The sequence below is a fragment of the Hoplias malabaricus genome, chromosome 7 (assembly GCF_029633855.1).
Source record: "Hoplias malabaricus isolate fHopMal1 chromosome 7, fHopMal1.hap1, whole genome shotgun sequence".
Taxonomy (NCBI): domain Eukaryota; kingdom Metazoa; phylum Chordata; class Actinopteri; order Characiformes; family Erythrinidae; genus Hoplias; species Hoplias malabaricus.
The window spans coordinates 46,088,874-46,109,056 of record NC_089806.1 but is presented as its reverse complement, the minus strand read 5'-3'; the positions used below and the strand labels follow the sequence as shown (position 1 = coordinate 46,109,056).

Below are 20,183 nucleotides of genomic sequence, written 5' to 3'. Positions count from 1 at the left end.
ATATTTTCATTTTTAAATTTTAGTTTAAAATCTGAATTCTAAAGTACACACATATATTTGTAATTAAAAGAGGTATATTTATCTATAAATTACTAATATGTATTTCTATATATAATTATGGATATTTATATTAATATATTTTGGTTTGAGGGGGGGGAGGGGGTCATTAAGATCCTTCTCTATGTCCCCTCCCACTTACAAGCCTTAAATCTACTGTATTTATGAATCTACAGTAATAATATATTAAATGTACCACATTATTCAGAGCCATATTTCCACTGTATTAGAGATGTGCACGCCTCATGTCCATGTTCAAAACCCTGAATGCTTTATTGAAAATATGCATACATAACACATCTCCTACACAACAATACAAAACATTACAATCACATTTGAAATTACACATTTAACGCAAAAAAGGAAACCAATCCCACCCACACACTCGAGTTCAGGACTTCCAAACCTGAACTGGGCACCATTCACCCCCCCACCCCCACCGTCTTATAAGGCCTTACAGCGAGCCCCCACCCCCCACAAACACACCGGAGACAAAAAAACCAAAAACAAAACCAGTTTTAAAAACAAGGAGTAAAATGAAGTCTAGAGTTGCATACTTTAGCTCAGGGCTGACCCAGGATCGTTAAAGCCCTATGTTAGCATGTCCACACGGCAGGGGTTAGCGATGGAGAGCGCTCAAATATAGGACTAGCGGTAAAACCCTAGCTATGCTAATATGTTTGCTAGCTGTTTTCCCCCTGCACTATAAACCAAAAGCCTATAAAGGAGTGGGAGGAGCGAGGGGAGTTTTTTTTTTTTTTTAAAGGTAAAATGAACCTTGGCTTTTTCAAGTTCTGTGCGTTTTCTTTTACAAAAATGAGCATGACCGAAATTAGCTGCTAAGCCATAAAAGATTTGGCAGCCTTCCTAGTGAAAAAAAGCTGAAATTCAAGGCGGTACAAACCCTACACTTCATTTTTTTTTTTTTTCAAACAGAACACCCGGGGGTAAACGCTGAAATATTAACAGTACATGAGCTTCGACTCTCGCTAGCTCTTTTCCTCAGACTCGGCTAATGGCACGTAGCATCCTGCACAGAAACGCAGGACAGAAACCCCAAAAATATTGCTTGGTTTGGGTCAAGCGTCTCAGTAAACTCCATAGTGCACTTTCTAATGTCAGATTATTGGTTACAACATTTAAAAACAAGTATGCAAGTGCTGTGAAGCAAAAATGACAAAAAATAACAATAAATCATAATAATGGTTATTTAAAAATAAAAGGAGGAGACAATTTGGCTGGTTATAGTTTAATATGATAATACAGGGGATAAAGATCAACCAAAAAAAAAAAAAAAAAAGAAAAAAAAAACGTATATAAATTGGAGGGAAAAAAAAAAGGTAAAAAAAAAAAGTATCATAAAAACTGACAGAAAAGCAGTCGCTTCAAACACTGGGTATCAGTCCATAGCAAATAATATTTCGTCACCATAAAGGGGGAATACAAAGCTCTGTAATATTCCGAGTCGCAGACGCCGCCGATCAACAGGGAGGACTTTTATCACACGATCAAACACACCAGGGCTTTAACGTTCAGGCGTGCTGGTGGATGCTAGAATCATCTGGAGTTTATTACATAAAGCAGCGGTCCAGATGATGTCCAGCAGACCTCTGAAGTCCTGCGCTCATTCGGTGACCGACCTCACGCTCATACGAAGGAGCTCTGGCTCAGAGCTGGATTTCTTTATGAGAAAAATACACTTTTGTTGTACAGATCACACCCCCCAATCTAATCGGATCATCTGAATTATAAGCCATTAAAGAGGGGAGAAACGAGTGATGACACCATACGACTGCAAATACCACCACCGCCCACCTACACACACACACACACACACCCCTGCGCTCTTTATCCAGGGTGGGGTTGACATGTAGTCAGTGTTGGCCCAGAGTGTTGGAGTTCACTCCAAGTGTGACATCACTTCAGTCCATGTAGCTTTTAGCTTGTAGCATTACTGACACTGCTCCTCATTGAGCTGGTAATTCAGAGCAACTTTAGGATGTAGCATTACAACATGGCACAACTTTTCAAACACTATATTTCTTTCCGTCTCAGAGAAATCCAGCAACACCCACAGCTCCTTATTTGGGCATGATGTTGGACACAGAATAAACGGTGACTTTAGGCATCTAAAGAATAGGAAAAGGGCCATTTCTGTAGGACATTGTAGACCTTAGGTCGTCTTGCTAATGTTGTGATATCCTCCAGACGACCGTGCATTGGCAGTTTAAATCCGTCACGCTCTCGACCTGGCCGACAGGCGGGGCTTCTACTACAGGTAGAAAAGGCAAGTTACGAGGAGGGGCTTTCCCTACAGGTAAAAATGCAGGTAACTGTGGGTGGGGCTTCTCCTAGAGGTAAGCAAATCAAGCACTCGTGGGAGGGCCTTGTTGAACAGGCAGAAAGAGCAGATGTCTTGGGGATGGGGCTTTGATGCATAGGTCATAAATGAGGATGTGTTCCAGTAACAGAGACAGTACCTACATCTGCAGAGATCTGTTTGTGTTTACTTTACTTGGACTTTTATTTTGCACACTGTCAAGAGTAAAAGCCAAAAAAAAACCAGTGCAAGCGCCTGGAACACACCCTCGGTGCCAGGTTCCAGAGGGCGGAGCTTGGCGTGTGATTGACAGCTCGAATGTCACAGTACAAATAATTAAAGCTTTGGCTTTCTGGATCTTTCTGCTTCGCTCCACTTCAGAACACACTCGGGAACAACTCGGCGCTTTTATTTTGAAATTCTGTTCCACAGTGGTTCAGCTTCACGGCAGCTCTAAGGTGAACGGTGACAATGCGGAGGGAAAAAGAGAAAGAGTCAAAACAACGAGCCCCTCTGCATTCATTCGTCTTTTTTTAAAAAACAAGAAAAAGTTTACAAAAGGATTTTAAAGTATTTATGTATTTTATGTTCCACAGATGATAAAGGTCTCTCTGGGGCTTTTTATTTTTAAATCAGATTCCATTAAAATGATTCTTCCAAACTAAACTCTTCACTCATTCACTCTCTCACACACACACACACACACACACACACTCACACAGGGAGCAGGACTCCAAAACAAACTCAATCCACCTTAAACAAGCAGCATCCAAATCCCACCCGAGAGAGAGAGAGAGAGGGGGGGGGGAGAGGGGGGGGGGGAGAGGTGGAGATATATATATATATATATATAGAGAGAGAGGGGGGGGGGGGGAGGGGGGAGAGAGAGAGAGACAGAGGGGCGAGGGAAAGAGAGAGAGAGGTGGGCGGGGGGTGAAGGCTGTAAACCAAGTGTAAACGCTGTGTCACACTCGCTCACTCTGCGCCCGGTGTCAGAAAAAGCAGATGAATAAACCTTGTGCGTTTGCTGGGGTCAGTGAAGGGTGAAGAGACTTCGTCAGAAGCAGAGGGTTAAAAATCAAAGGGCCACATCTGTCTGCAGTAAATAAACAAACGGAAGAAAATAAAAATATTTATCCAAAGACAGAGAGGGGCACAGGTGTGGAGTCAGTAAACGTCTCCTGAACGTCTGCGTCTGGAGGACAAGGGTCCGTAAAAATATTTATGGATATTTTCCAAAACAATCAATCAACAAAAACAGCATGTTCCTGTCTAAGCCCCACCCCTTCCAGCACTGCCCCACCCCCTCCAGTCCTCCCACTCCCCCTCCTCTAACACACAAGCGCACACACACACACACAGGAGTTTGGGTGGGCCACTGGCCGAGTGTGCAGAGTTTGTTTCCTGCGCTTCAGCAAACCCTCGCAGTGATGGTTAAACAGTATCCATGGAAACAGATGGATACGGTCACCACGGAGACAGTTTTGTGCCAGGTATCCATTCACTTACTCACACTCTCTCTCTCTCTCACTCTCACACACACACACACACACACACACACAAGTGCTTTTGCTCACAACGCAGCTGGCGCAAAAACACAAACTCTGCTTCCGTTAATCTCCACTTTCACTCGTTTGTTTGTTGTTTGTTTGCCGTCTTGCAGTGGAGGAAGATGAAGAAGAAATGGTTTCTCTCTGTTTTATAACTTTTCTGTTTAGTTTGAAAAATAAGACTTCACCATCAACTGTCCATACTGCTGCAGTTCTCTGGGGGAGAGAGAGGATAGAGAGAGAGAATCAGACATTCAGTGGAGAGGGAGAGAGAGAAAGAGAGAGAAAGAGAGGAGAGAGAATCAGAAATTCAGTGGAGAGAGAGAGAGAATCAGTAAATCTTTAAAAACCCACAAGACACTCAGGGGGAGGGGCTAAGACACAGGCTGAAAGCAGTGAATATCAGGAAATCTGTGATTTGAAGATCATGGAAATCAGACAGAGGAACATCAGACATTAAGGTGGAAGAGCTATGATAATCAGAGGGAGGAGTAATGACGAATGGGGAGGGGCTATGATAATCAGAGGGAGGGGTAATGATAAATGGGGAGGGGCTATGATAATCAGAGGTAGGAGAAATGACGAATGGGGAGGGGCTATGATAATCATAGGGAGGAGTAATGACGAATGGGGAGGTGATATGATAATCAGAGACAGAAGTAATGGCGAATGGGGAGGGGCTATGATAATCATAGGGAGGAGTAATGACGAATGGGGAGGTGATATGATAATCAGAGGGTGGAGTAATGATGAATGGGGAGGGGCTATGATAATCAGAGAGAGGAGAAATGACAATTGGGGAGGGGCTATGATAATCATAAGGAGGAGTAATGATGATCAAGGAGGAGCTATGATAATCAGAGGATGGAGTTATGCCAATTGGGGAGGGACTATGATAATCAGAGGGAGGAGTAATGACAATCAGGGAGGGGCTATGATAATCATAGGGAGGAGTAATGACAATTGGGGAGGGGCTATGATGATCAGAGGGTGGAGTTATATCAGGAGGTGGGCTATACAATTAAAAGGAGCAGTTATTATACGCAGGGGAGGAGCTATGGTATCAGCGGTGGGTTATGATAGTCAATGTGGAGTACTGAAACTCAGAGGCGGGGCTATGGTAATCAGTGGGTTGACTGATAATCAGATGTAGCGCTGACACTCAGGAGAAGAGCTTCGATAATCAGAAGGAAGCTTTATTATACTTTTATTACATGAGATGAAGCTGCAATGTTTACCATTGAGTCCGTCCACTTCCTGTGTGTCCAGGAAAGGGGCGGGGCCCCAGATCCGTACGGTTCCGTCATCGGAAGCGCTGGCCAATAGACTCGGGACGCTCGGGTTCCAGCTCACACAGTTCACAGTCCGAGTGTGTCCCGATAACTCCGCTATTGGCAACTCACTGCGCTTGTGCCAGATATACACCTTATGATCTGAGAGAGAGAGAGAGAGAGAGAGGGGGAATTAAATAACACTCTCATGAAGTGGAAACACAATGAGGAGCACAGTTGATGAATCAGCTTCAGTTCGTGAAGTCAAGCTCCACCAACAATAACTATTTGCATATCATTTACATGAAGCAAAACAGATGTTTCAGCAGGGCCAATGAACAGAGGGAGACTCAGTCAGAGGCTCATGGGAGTTTGAGATAGAGCAGTGAGGACCAGTGCGCCCCCTACTGTACAGAGTTAAACTGAGGGCGGAGCTGAGGGGAGGAAATGAACAGTGGAGTAAAGGGAGCGTGCTGATTGGTTGAGACAATAGAATGATGTGATGGAGACTGCAGTGGATTAGAGGCTGTTGCTCCGCTCCGGGTTTAGGGTGCAGTGTGTGGGCGGAGTCAGTCGTGTGTATAATCGAGGGGTCAGGGGACGAGGGACAGTGTGAAGATAAGTGATGTTCTGCGATTGTAGTTTATGGGGCATGCTTTATGTCTCCTGAAAAGAAGAACAGGACAGGAAAGATGAACCTTCACTGCCGCTGGCGATGAAGTCCTCGTTGTGTCCTCCAAAACAGGAGTGAATTGTGTAGAAACCCTGCGTCACACCCTGATATTTCCTGACCAACACACGGTCCTGCAGATCCCAGAGATGAACTCCCTACAGAGAGAGAGAGAGAGACAGAGAGAGAGAGGGAGAGAGAGACTTATATGAAGCCTCAGTGTCTGTAAATGGGTAAAAAAAACAGTGTCTGGGTCCAGTGCTAGGCTTTCTCTCTCTCTGCTCACGGCAGAGAAACGCCATCTGGAGGTTTTTAGACAACGAAGAGACTCCAAACGCTGAAAAGCACCAACCGAGATGAGGATGTTGCTCTATTCCTGCTCCATAGGGGGGTCACACTGACTTATTTCTGCTGTTACAGTTACATTACTTAAGGTGGAACTGACTAAATTCAGGCGAGCACTAACTGTGTGAAAGTAAACGTAGATCGAAAGTGCTACAAAACTAAACAGCTCGAGTTACATATGAGTTTCTGTGGGAATTCAAACAGTGAATAAACACTTACAGACACCAACAAGATACAGTCGCTTCTTACTCACACGCACCGCTCCACCTTAAAAGATACAGTCGCTTCTTACTCACACACACCGCTCCACATTAAAAGATACAGTCGCTTCTTACTCACACACACCGCTCCACCTTAAAAGATGCAGTTGCTTCTTACTCACACGCACCGCTCGACCTTAAAAGATACAGTCGCTTCTTACTCGCACACACCCCTCCACCTTAAAAGATACAGTCGCTTCTTACTCACACGCACCGCTCCACCTTAAAAGATACAGTCGCTTCTTACTCGCACACACCCCTCCACCTTAAAAGATACAGTCGCTTCTTACTCGCACACACCCCTCCACCTTAAAAGATACAGTCGCTTCTTACTCACACGCACCGCTCCACCTTAAAAGATACAGTCGCTTCTTACTCGCACACACCCCTCCACCTTAAAAGATACAGTCGCTTCTTACTCACACGCACCGCTCCACCTTAAAAGATACAGTCGCTTCTTACTCGCACACACCCCTCCACCTTAAAAGATACAGTCGCTTCTTACTCGCACACACCCCTCCACCTTAAAAGATACAGTCGCTTCTTACTCACACGCACCGCTCCACCTTAAAAGATGCAGTCGCTTCTTACTCACACACACCGCTCCACCTTAAAAGATTTTTTGTTTTTAAACCCACTGTAAAAAAAATAACAAAATAAATAAATGAAAATATCAGTGTGATCTTGGACCAAACCAGGACTAAAACACAACAATGTTTCGTTTTCTTGTTTGGTCCGAACCAGACCGGTCTGAACACACACTACGAGAGAGAACGATGAAGTAATAAGATTCCTTGCTCTTCACTCCCCTCTAGTGGACAACACAGTTCATGGTTCTAACGAGTCCTGGTCATGAAATGTGTAAACATCGTGTGAATTCACTCACCTGAGTGGCTACATTTAACAAAGCTAATCTTCCGCTCTTGGAAACAGTGAAAGACATGATGGGGTGGTCCTCCTGCACTCTGCGCCAGAAACAAATAAAACACAACACATCAATACTTCAGTAAACACACACACACACACTACTGTTTTTATAATAATAACAGTCATCATTAGTAGTACTTCTACTGTAGTATTTATTTCCAAACTAATACAGACTGATCTTTATATTATTAGATGTACTGTGTGTATCATGAGGACGTGAGCGCCCCCTACAGGATCTGACACTGTAGTGATCTCCAGTGACACTGCAGCGTTCAGTGTGTGTTCAGGGGAGGATTAGTTTAGAGTTGTGTGTTTCCTCTGGGTTCCACAGATCTACTGATCTAGGTCAGGTTTCACACACTCTGATTGGGTAAGAGTGTGTGTGTGTGTGTGTGTGTGTGTGTGTGTGAGGATGACTGGCGTGAACAAGCAGTGGATGAGGAAGTGGGGGCGTAGTCAAAGCTGTAACTGTGTCAGCTCAAGGTCAACAGCGCCACCATTTGGTTTTCTGTCTGTGTTAATGTTTTATCTGTTGTGGGGGATTTAAAGGAACACTAGGTAAGTGTAAGTCACTTTTACAGCACTAATCAAGGGGGCGGTGGTGCGCTAAACTACATAGTGTTCCTTTAAAGCTTAATCGCAATAAAAAAATATTTAAATCACCCAATCATTAGATGTGGTGCTGTAATGATCGTGTTGCTCGCTCCGGGTCGAGTGTGCGGTCGCTGGTGATATTCGGAGAACACATTTTAAACACATTTACATGTTTCTGTCCGTCAGATCCTCGAAGTTGTAACCGCGGATTCTCTGGTGTGTGTCTGACGCCAGAACTGTCCGACCGTCACTCAGGCACCACAAACACTGCACTCGCACTCCCTCCCACGAGTCCAGCAGGTTCCCGTCCAGATCCTGATCCCACACACACACAGAGTAACAAAAATGAATATTTAATACTTAATATTTAAGCCTTTCAATTTACACTTAAATTTGTTTTTGAAGTAAAACTTAAGACTTTATAAATCTAAATCACAAAGGAGACAAAGTAAGAATGAAGAAAGAGACACAGAGGGAGAGAGAGAGAGAGTGAGTATGAGGAAAAAGCATCTGATTAAGAGAGAGCAAGAGAGATTAGAGACAGTAAAATAAAGAGAGAGAGAGGGAAGAGTAAGAGACAACAGGGTTAGTTAAAAAAGCGGGGGGGAGAGAGAAGGATCATCACATTCTCATACATCCATCTGTTAATTAACAGCTGGTTATTTGTGGTAAAGTGTTCCTCACGCATTGATAGAACTGTCCCCTCTGTCCTCCTGTGACAAATCTCTTTCCGTCCGGGTTCCAGGCCACACTCGTCAGACTGTCCTCATGAGACTGACTCATCTTCGTACGCAGTTCTCCTGTCTGAACACCAGGGGGAGACAACACTCACTCAATTACAACACGTTTACAGACCGACACGTTTCTCCTGTCTGAACACCAGGGGGAGACATCACTCACTCAATAACAACACGTTTACAGACCGACACGTTTCTCCTGTCTGAACACCAGGGGGAGACAACACTCACTCAATAACAACACGTTTACGGACAGACACATTTCTCCTGTCTGAACACCAGGGGGAGACAACACTCACTCAATAACAACACGTTTACAGACCGACACGTTTCTCCTGTCTGAATACCAGGGGGAGACAACACTCACTCAATAACAACACGTTTACAGACCGAAACGGTTCTCCTGTCTGAACACCAGGGGGAGACAACACTCACTCAATTACAACACGTTTACAGACCGACACGGTTCTCCTGTCTGAACACCAGGGGGAGACAACACTAATAATTACTAACATACGCTAAAGTAAGTTATAAGTGCAGTGTCTCTGGGGGACGTCACCTGCAGGACAGTGTCTCTGAGGACGAAGTTACCTGTACGTTCCACAGCCAGAGTTCTGAGCAGTCGTCCGGTCCGCAGGCGATGAGGTAGGAGTCATCCGGACTCCAGGCCAAATACGACACTCCGTACGCGTGTCCCTCTAACGTCCGCCACAGTTTCAGCTGGTGGGAGTCCTGCGCAGAGGACACACAGGATGAGTGTGAGGGCCCATTAGCAATAGCTACATTAGCCTCTCTGGGGCAGCCTTCACACAGTTATTAGCTTTATCATCTCTGCAAGATTCTAGGTCAAATACAGATCAGTAGAAACTGAAACAAACCCACTGTGTCAGATAATGAATGAATGGATGGTTCGGTACTGACCGGATCCACCTGCCACACGATGACGGTGGTGTCTTTGGAGCCTGTGGCCAGTTTGGTTCCGTCGTTGGAGAACTTGCAGAACCAAACTTCATTACAGTGTTCTGTCAGGATCTGCTGAGTGTAACACGGGAACTGCTTTCTGGAGAAAAGAGAGGGAAAAAACAAGATCAGAACTGACCTGGAGAGAGAGACACAGAGAGAGAGAGAGAGAGAGAGAGAGAGAGAGACAGAGAGAGAGAGAGAGAGACAGAGAGAGAGAGAGAGACAGAGAGAGAGAGAGAGACAGAGAGAGAGAGACACAGAGAGAGAGAGAGAGAGAGAGAGAGAGAGAGAGAGACAGAGAGAGAGAGAGAGAGACACAGAGAGAGAGAGACACAGAGAGAGAGAGACACAGAGAGAGAGAGACAGAGAGAGAGAGAGACAGAGAGAGAGAGAGAGACACAGAGAGAGAGACACAGAGAGAGAGACACAGAGAGAGAGAGACACAGAGAGAGAGAGTGTGTATGTACCTGCTGCAGACGTGGTCCAGCAGTAAAGACACAGAGTCCAGGCTGTTGTCCAGCTTGGTGTTGTGGTAAAGGCAGCGATCTCTCTGCAGCTCTACAGCTTGCCGCAGGAGTGTGTGCAATCTCCGGGGGGGCAGCATCACAGAGGGAGGGAGATACGCTACACACACACACACACATAGCCTTTGTTCACCATGGGTTTGTTTTGTTTTGAAATGCTCTGCTCTCAAGAATCTTCCAGATCAGATTTAGACAAGGGGCAGTGAAAATGAATGGAACCAGATGTTCTTTCTTTAAAAGCCCTTCACAGAAAGCTGTAGTGTGTGTGTGTGTGTGGTTTCTTACTCTGTAGTTTGTCCAGTAGTCTGGAGCGTGAGCTGACCCCTTTTCCTTCCCACTCAGCTTTCACCCTAAGGTCCTCAGCATGGCTACACATCAGATACCTTCAGGCGGACACACACACACACACACACACACATCTTAAATCTGTTTGTTACTGGATTGTACTGTACATGCTACTTTGGCATCATCTGCTGGAGCAAGCGTGTATTACAGCACCTATACATTGGGATTCCTTTTACCATTCGAATCAGGTGTCGGAGCTGGGAGTGTTTTCTCACCCGAGTTTCTACGCTCCAGTTAAACTTTCAGAGACCCTAAGCCCTAGATCTGAATTGTTAGCTTGTCCCAGGCTAGCATTATTAGCAATACCCTTTGATAACAACAGAGTATGTGATATTTTACACAGCGGAGGGACAGCCAGCGCGGCAGCGGAGGGACAGTGTGTGGCAGCAGAGGGACAGCCAGCGCGGCAGCGGAGGGACAGCCAGCGCGGCAGCGGAGGGACAGCCAGCGCGGCAGCGGAGGGACAGTCAGCGCGGCAGCGGAGGGACAGTCAGCGCGGCAGCGGAGGGACAGTCAGCACGGCAGAGGAGGGACAGTCAGCGCGGCAGCGGAGGGACAGTGTGTGGCAGCGGAGGGACAGTGTGTGGCAGCGGAGGGACAGTCAGCGCGGCAGCGGAGGGACAGCCAGCGCGGCAGCGGAGGGACAGTGTGTGGCAGCAGAGGGACAGTCAGCGCGGCAGCAGAGGGACAGTGTGTGGCAGCAGAGTGACAGTCAGCACGGCAGCAGAGGGACAGTGTGTGGCAGCAGAGGGACAGTCAGCGCGGCAGCAGAGGGACAGTGTGTGGCAGGAGAGGGACAGTCAGCGCGGCAGCAGAGGGACAGTCAGCGCGGCAGCAGAGGGACAGTGTGTGGCAGCAGAGGGACAGTCAGCGCGGCAGCAGAGGGACAGTGTGTGGCAGCGGAGGGACAGTCAGCGCGGCAGCAGAGGGACAGTCAGCGCAGCAGCAGAGGGACAGTGTGTGGCAGCAGAGGGACAGTCAGCGCGGCAGCAGAGGGACAGTCAGCGCGGCAGCAGAGGGACAGTGTGTGGCAGCAGAGGGACAGTCAGCGCGGCAGCAGAGGGACAGCCAGCGCGGGCAGCAGAGGGACAGGGAAATGTTCCTGTGGAAATGTCCTCTTTGGGACGGGGAAATTCAGACACCTGAGCAGTGTAAATGTTACGGGATGGTGGTGTGTGTTTGTTAGTTACCCGCTGAGAACGTGGATGCGGTCTGTGTTGTACTTTAGAGGCGTTAACTCTCCTCTCAAAACCTGCAGAGCTTCCAGAACCTTCCCGTCTTCCAGATACTCCAAATACTTCTGCTGCAGGAGGAGGAACTTCATCCTCTACACACAGAGAGAGAGAGAGAGAGAGAGAGAGAGAGAGAGAGAGAGAGAGAGAGAGAGAAAGACAGAGAGAGAGAAACAGAGACAGAGAGAGATTGATGAAGGAAGAGGAAATGTTAATCATATAATCTGTAATTATTTCTTTAAACTGAGTTTTTCCTGGCTCTATCCACAGTATTTCATTTATAAATTTCACAATTAATTCCACACTGAATTCTGAAGTGTGAAAGCTGCACTGAGCTGATAGTGAAGGAGGACCACACACCTCTTATCTGTGTGTGTTCACACTGGGCGGAACATGAAAAAACACACACACACACACACACAAGCGCCTGAACCAGAACTGCAGAATTCCCTGGAAGGAGCGGAGAATTCCACTGTTATCATTATTATTGTTTCTCGTGTAAATACACAGCTGTCAATGAATGAATGAATGAATGAATGAATGAATAACCAGGTGAAACAGAAGGTGTAAACTAAGTGAGTGAGTTGTTAGTTAGTGATCTCCTCCAAGACTGGAGCCGGTCAGTGGCACCATGTACACAGTAGTGAGTGATCTCCTCCAGGCGTGCTGAGCTCCAGTTACGCTAGCAGCACAGGAGAGAGAGGAGGGGGGACAGAGGAGAGAGAGAGAGAGAGAGAGAGAGAGAGAGAGAGAGAGAGAGAGAGAGAAGGGAGAAAGAGAAAGAGTGTGTGAGGGAAGAGAGAGAGAGAGTGAGGGGGAGAGAGAGAGAGAGAGAGACAGAGAGAGAGAGTGAGGGGAGAAAGAGAGAGAGAAAGGAGAGAGAGTGTGTGTGAGGGGAGAGAGAGAGAGAGAGAGAGAGAGAGGGGAGAGAAAGAGAGAGAGAGAGTGAGGGGAGAGAAAGAGAGAGAGAGAGAGAGAGAGAGAGAGAGAGAGAGAGAGAGTGAGGGGAGAGAGAGAGAATCTTACCACAATAGCGTTGGGTGAATGCATCAGGGCTTTGAGCTCGCTGAGGTCATTCTCTGCCTGCGTTCACACAAAGAAACAAACAAAAACAGTTCGTTCAGCAGTTTTCACCTGGACACGGAGCGATGGACAGGGGACAGAGGACAGGACGCTGGACACACACCTGCGGTACGAGAGTGTGAACAGCATCCGAAATCCATCCTACAGCAAAACATCTCTACTGACCACAGCTCAACCCTCTAAACACACACGGCTCTGTACAGAGGCTCTGACACATCCAGGCCACTAGGGGTCAGAATAACGACTTCATTATATGGAGAAGGATAACCACCGGAGGTCATGTCTGTCCCCATGAGGGCGACCCACTCTATGGAGGAGTGTTTTTTTTTATGGTGTTTTTGTTTAAACTTTATTTAAACTGAGTACACAGTCCTGCTCCTCTTTGTTCTTCAAAATAAAACGTGGTGAAGTCATTTATTTAACAATGTATTGAAATGGTTCGTCACGGCTCTAGGACTGCTTCGTTCTGGGAGTGCAGGGGAGCACTGCTGTGAGGGTTTGATGGTGTTCAGCCACAGTCTTAAGTGCTGCTCTCTGATTGGACTAGAGCAAGGGTGTTAAACCAGATCCACGGAGGGCCGTGTGGGTGCAGGTGTTCTTTCCAACCACACAAAAGCCCTACACTACTGAAAGTCAAGATCTATTGATTAGATCCAATGATTAAAAACAGGTGGAATGAGGTGGGGCTTCTGTGTGGTTGGAAAGAAAACCTGCACCCACACGGCCCTCCGTGGATCTGGTTTGACACCCCTGGTCTAGAGGAAGCAGACAGAGCTCCACCTCTCTAACTGAGCCCCTACACCAGGGGCGTCAATCCAGATCCACTAAGATCCGGTGTGGGTTCAGGTTTTCCTTCCAACCCACAGCAGCCCCACCCTCCTGAGAGTCAAGAGCTACTGATTAACAACAGGTGGAATGTGGGGTCGCTTCTGCCACCAGGCCCTCCCTGGATTTACACTGATTTCAAAACACACACACACACCTTATCCCATTCTCCTTCCATGATGTGGTTCCGAAATTTTGTCGCAGACGGATGTTCAAGTCTACAGCCCGATTCCTGCATTAGCAGATCCACCGTCTGACTGGAGAGAGAGAGAGACAGGAGAGAGACAATAGAGAGACAGGAGAGAGAGAGAGAGACAGGAGAGAGAGAGAGAGAGAGAGAGAGAGAGAGAGAGAGAGAGACAGGAGAGAGACAATAGAGAGACAGGAGAGAGACAATAGAGAGACAGGAGAGAGAGAGAGAGAGAGAGAGACAGGAGAGAGAGAGAGAGACAGGAGAGAGAGAGAGAGAGAGAGAGACAGGAGAGAGAGACGGGAGAGAGAGACGGCAGAGAGAGAGAGAGAGAGAGAGACGGGAGAGAGAGAGAGAGAGAGACGGGAGAGAGAGAGAGAGACACACATTAAATTTACAATACCTCTGCATTGAGTTGTCATCATCAATGTCTCATTATATAATGTATTCCGTGTGTGTGTGTGTGTGTGTGTGTGGCACAATGACATCATCATCAGTGTGCTGCAGAAACCCCTGCTCTGTTGTCTTTGGTTACACACTGTGTGTTCCTCTCTCCGCGGCAGGGGACGGTCTCCATCTCCAGGGAACACTCCAGACTCGAACACTGCAGTGAGAACCGGATGGCATTCAGGCTCATGTACAGCTGCTCTACACCACACTAAAGCCCAGTTTATACTTCTGTGTCGACCCTAAACGCCCCGCTCCAGAAATGTAACTCCGCGTGCCGTAGACGCAGACCGCAGCCTGTGATTGGTCGGTGGAGGGAGGGACATTGTTGAAGTTGAACTGAAGAAGTGCAGGAACATGAGCTCCTCTCCTCCTCCACACACAGAGACACAGACAGAGACCTCCTCAGACACGGGGTGGACGTCAGGGACCAATCACAATGTAGAACAAAGGAGAAATAAAGAGAAAAAATAAAGAGAAGCAGGAAATATGTTTGTTTCTTTCCTGACGCCTCGTGTAAACTCTGCTCCGTCCCAAACAGCGCCCTCCTCCCTACAGAGTGCACTTTAGAGGTTTATAAAAGTAACTCGACACTGTAGAACACAATGCAGTGGTGTAGTAGAGGAAGATGTTTGATATTCGGCCCCTGGTGGTGTGGCGAGAACACACCCAGGAGGGGGCGCCAGTCCTTCACGGGGCGACACACACTCACACACATTCACTAAGAATATTAGTCCATAGGTGTCACATTTGTGAATCCGGTCCTAGGTCTTTTATTCAGCATCACTCAGGACTGCACTACGTCCTCCTGAACACGGGACCGTGAAGTGGTTCTGCTGGAAACTCTGGGTCAGAAAAACCTGTATTTACTCAGTTCACCGAGCAGTGGCCGAATGGAGCGGGTGGAATTTCCCTGCAGCCAGAAATCGCAGGATTTCCCAGAGAATCAGCCCAAAAGCACAGCCTCCCTATGGTTTCAGCAGGCGGAATCTGCACTAAAATTAGAGCCAAGGCGCATTTCTAATGGAAAACAGCTGCTCCAGGCCACATACCACGGCTCAGCAGAGTCCCAGAATGGCCTACACACCTCAAAAACACCCCAAGATCCGTCTGAAATCACCACACAAACACGTCAAAACACTCCAGCTGTCCCTCAGGCAGAGATAACCCTCCTCTGCTATAACCGCCTCGACACGGACGACCAGCAGCGGACGGTTCCACTACGAGACCAAAATAAAGGCTCTGAAACTCAGAAAACGAAACTGAGAAGCAGCAGCTCTCACAAACTCATAGCTCAATGCAGACTTTCAAGGCTTGGGGATGCTGATGAAACGTTAAAAAACAAACAAACAACAAACTCCATCGTCTCCACAGTGGAACACAGTTCTGTTTCTTAGTGAAACGTCTGTGACCTGCTTTGGTCCAAACCCCACGAGCCCCACAGCAGTGTTCTCCCCCTGTGTAAACAGCCCCTGTTCAGAACGCCCGCTTTCAGCACCTGTTCCTTTAAATGATAATGAGCCGCTCGCTGTTCACCCCGACCCCGAGCGCACAGCAGTGAGGAGCGAGGAGCAGAAGCTCTGGTTTTTAGCCGTTTTCACTCTGTTCTCTTTCTTCTCCGTTTTTACTCAGTGCTCTTATTTCTCCGCGCTCGTTGTGTCTGTTTCGCTGAGTTTAACCTCGTCTTTGCGCTCTCACGTAAACACGGGTCCAGCGCTGTGATTGGACAGACTCAGACGAGGGGGCGGGGCCGTACTAAAGTCTCTGCACTTGACGTCAGAAGCGGAGCAGGATCAGAGCGACTCGTTTTATCCCGTGTTTTTGACTCAGGCAGCGCACAGAGAACTGACTGGGCTCTTGTTTCACAGTGTGTGGGTTGGTGGGCTCCAGATCCACACTTTAATGTGATCTTGCACTGAACAAGGGTTTTACAGCCGACGTTGGCTGTGTTGCATTTTGAAGCCTGTAGCCAAACACTGCCAGGTTTCTGAGCTTGTTTACATTCTTCAATGCAGTCACACGCCCCAAAACAAGGAAAGTCTGATCAAAACAACACAGTCCATAGAACAGCGGTCTTTCTGTTGAAGGGGGGTGGTATTCAACACATTCTGGATCTGCAACAAGTCTGCACTTATTTTACATCATTAATGACACAAAAACCTGATCAGACTTAAGGCTCCATCCCTGGTCAGATGCATCAGCCCACAGTGGTCAAAAAGCTTGTGTCTGATTGGTCACAACCTCTGCCCCCAATGAGAAACACTGGTCCCTGATTGGTCTTGTGCTTCCTTTCAGATTGCTCCCATCTCAGCTCCTGATTGACCCAAGAGTTGTTTATGTTTATCTGTAATCCCAAACTTAATCCGTCCTGGAGTGGGATAAAGGTGCACAGGGTTAGAACAAACTAAGCTTAAAAAAGCTGGATATAGGTCCGTCACAATAATCACACTCTCGATTTATCGTACGATATACGGATGTTTCCGCAGTGATTGTTACACTGATGTTAGTGTTGTCTGATGTGTTTACAGGAGAATAAACGTCTCCAGTATTTATTCATTTAGTAAATTCAATATCCTTAATAAAAGTTAACTGCTCTTTAAAAAGACGTAACTGTATTATTATGTTGTTATATTATCTTTATAATATCACAGGGGTAAAACGGTTAATAACGTTTATCGCGATCGTTTCTGGGGACAACATATCAACCACCAGGAGTGGCTTCCGTGACAGGCCTCGGTGGAAAAGAGGGAAATGATGCTGCATCAGTCCGACCCCAAACTACAGTCATCTCCCAGGCTTCAGTTTTTAAAGCAAGGTAGGGGTCCAGTCTTGACACAAACGCAAACCACGAGGCTGCAGAGCTGAAAAATGCAGTGAAGCCAGTCTTAACTTTAGCGTGAACTAATCCAGTCCATCTTCTTTCTAGCTTTCAGTTTTTAAGGCACACTGCTTCGACGCTGAGGCAGCTATAGCTTGTGGACCAAGAACAGTCCTGCCATACGTCCCCAGGTTCTCGACACAGGTCGAACACAGCGGTGTGAACCTGTCCACCAGCGGCGCGTTGATAAACCGTGATTTATCCAGGATCCTTGCGACCGACGGGAACGTACCCGGAATATATTAGTCCTCAGATTCTAGATTCTTAGAAATGAATCCAGAAATAACGGTCAAACTGACCAGTCAGTAACACCAAGAAACCCATGCAGGACATCTTTGACAAGTGGATCAGACACAGCAGGGGCTCCTGAAGTTTTTATTTATTTATTTATTTTTCAAACCCTGTGTTCACTCATTGTCCACTCTGTTAGACACACAAACCACACTTATTGATTGGTGGACCACTCTAACACTGAGGGGTTTAAAAACTCCAGCAGCACTGCTGTGTCTGATCCACTCTACACCAGCACAACACACACTAACACACCACCACCATGTCAGTGTCACTGCAGCGCTGAGAATGATCCACCACCACATCACACCTGCTCTGTGGGGGTCCTGAGCGCTGAGGAACAGGGGGAAACAAAGTGGTGGACTACAGTCCTGAGAACCGGAGGACGGGCTTGGAAACCGGACCAGAATATCGCAGATCAAACAGCAACCCATTCTGAGGTACGCTCCTCTAAATATAGATCAGAAATAATCACGATAACGATGATGGTGTCCAACATCATGGAGCCTTTCTTAGCTGCTGTCTCTCTCACCAGAACCAGCACCAGAACCCCGTTTCTCTTTGTTCTGCTCTGCATTGTCTAGATCCAGATCTCTCCATGACCTGGGGTGGTGTGTGTGTGTGTGTGGTGGGCTTCAGCTGTGATTGGACCTCCTCTGCAACTGGAACGGAGACGAGGAGGTGATGTAATGCCATTCTGCACCGTGCAACAATAAAAACAAAGCCCTTCCAATCCTCACTCCTCTTCAGGGCCAGCGTCCAAACCCAGCCCGGTTCCCACTGAACCGGACCCGGCTCGGTCTGGATGACACTGCGCCAAATTTAGCACTGCTGCTCTTGTGTTTGTGCAAAATGGACCCCCTTGTTCCTGGCTGCTGTTGCCCCCCCATCCCCCCATAACCGACGAGGCAGAGTGCCTGGTTTCCCAGCTCCTTTGCTGCAATTCTCCATTCCACCTTAATAGAGGTGAGGTAGACGACAGACAGCACAACGTATCTGCTTTATCTGTCACATCATGACAGCAGGAGTGGAGACACTGACATGAATCTGGTTGTAAGCTTCTAGTGGGTTCCCGTTCCACCTTAAATGCTGCCACTGCCATTTCCATTTAAGGTGGAGCTGGAACACTACAATGAGGAGTAACGCTACGGCTTTCATTTGTATTCATGTTTACACACTCTTTCAGTGCTCGACCAGACACTGACAAAGCAGCACGACCTTAAGAGCAACGTTTAATGCTGCGGCATTTAAGGTGGACTGAAAAATTCCAAGTAGTAGACAGCTGGTGAAAAACAAAACAGGGTCCAGATTTAGGAGCTGAGACATGGTGTAAAGTAGTTGTGCAGCAGAACCACGGTTTAATCCGCCTATAAATATGTAAATAAAGTGTGTAAACATTCATTTTAAAGGAACCGAACTCAGCGGGGACTTACTTTAGCCCTAACCCGTGTAAGTGCTGCCCGATGAGGCGGATCACGTCCTCCTCCGCCTGCGAGAGCCGCTTCTTCTTCTTCAACGAGCCGAGCTCCGAGCTGGAGCCGGCCGAGTGAGCTCCGGACCCGGCCACGGCGCCTGACAGCAGCCCGTTGGAATGCGCTCCGGAGGCGGAGGACGACTCTCCGTTCTGGGCGGCGCTGAGGCAGTCCTGGCCCTGCTCCGGCTCCTGGTTCTGATTCTGGTTCAGGTCCTGGCTCTGGTTCTGGTTCTGGCCGTTGGACTGCATGCTGGAGCCGATGTTGGTTCCCGAGCTCCGGCTGAAGAACACAGCGGCGCTCGCTGCTCTGCTGTCCGAAGGGGAAGCGGCCAAGGCCCGAAGCAGCGCCGCGGAAAGGCCCGTCGAAGCCCCGGGCTCTCCCGCTGCCTCCGCCGCCGAGGCTCGGCGCTTTTTCCGCGGGGGCGGCGACGCGGCGCCGGTGTCCGAGTCGGAGGAGCAGGAGGAGGCCAGAGTTTCCTCGCCGAGAGCGGCCGTGGTGAGGGCGAAAGGAGCGGGGGGCAGGGAGAGAGAGGCGCCCGGGGTTTGGAGCTCGGAGAGCGGCGGTGAAAGGCGCTGAAACAGCGGTAAACAGAGAAGCTGCGGGCCGCTCCGCTCCTCATCAAAACACACGCAGACCCAGCGCTGACGTCACGCCGCGTGCACGCGCAGGCCGCAAGGGGGCGCTGTGATTCTTCACTTAAAGGGAAAGTTCAGTTAAAAACATACCGTTAAAAATTGCGTACTTTTATATGAAAACAACGTTGTAAATGTGACGTCATTCTGTTAGAGAGCAGTATTGTTCATGAAAAATATTCATATAAAACCAGCTGGGGTCACCGCAGCACATTCATTCATTTATTCATCTTCTGTACCCACTCCATCTTAAACAGGGTCAGAGAGGTTCAGCCTGTAGTCTGTTGCTCTGCATACTTCATCACCCACTTTCCCCCCTGTTCCTCAGCGCTCAGGACCCCCACAGAGCAGGTGTGATGTGGTGGTGGATCATTCTCAGCGCTGCAGTGACACTGACGTGGTGGTGGTGTGTTACTGTGTGTTGTGCTGGTGTAGAGTGGATCAGACACAGCAGCGCTGCTGGAGTTTTTAAACCCTGTGTCCACTCTCTGTCCACTCTGTGAGACACTCCTCCCTCGTTGGTCCACCTTGTAGATGTAGAGTCAGAGACAGTAGCTCATCTGTCGC

General features: G+C 47.9%; 1 protein-coding gene across 2 annotated transcripts; it reads right to left on the bottom strand.

Moving 5' to 3' along the window:
• Positions 1-528: 528 nt before the first annotated feature.
• On the bottom strand, positions 529-19,625 carry wdr26b (WD repeat domain 26b). Of its 2 annotated transcripts, XR_010803873.1 has the most exons (15): positions 18,943-19,381; positions 13,861-13,960; positions 12,822-12,878; positions 11,754-11,890; positions 10,504-10,601; positions 10,162-10,318; positions 9,653-9,791; positions 9,323-9,463; positions 8,679-8,798; positions 8,164-8,309; positions 7,360-7,438; positions 5,897-6,026; positions 5,166-5,360; positions 3,393-4,143; positions 529-2,830 (listed from the first exon to the last, which is right to left on the bottom strand). XR_010803873.1 is itself a non-coding variant. In XM_066676600.1 (14 exons), the coding sequence occupies exons 1-14, from the start codon at positions 19,230-19,232 to the stop codon at positions 4,118-4,120; spliced, it is 1,815 nt and encodes a 604-aa protein (XP_066532697.1). In that variant the 5' UTR covers positions 19,233-19,625; the 3' UTR covers positions 3,257-4,117. The 2 variants fall into 2 exon arrangements, 1 of the variants encoding a protein (XP_066532697.1); XM_066676600.1 differs by lacking the exon at positions 529-2,830 and having other exon boundaries at positions 3,257-4,143; positions 18,943-19,625.
• Between the last annotated feature and the right edge of the window lie 558 nt (positions 19,626-20,183).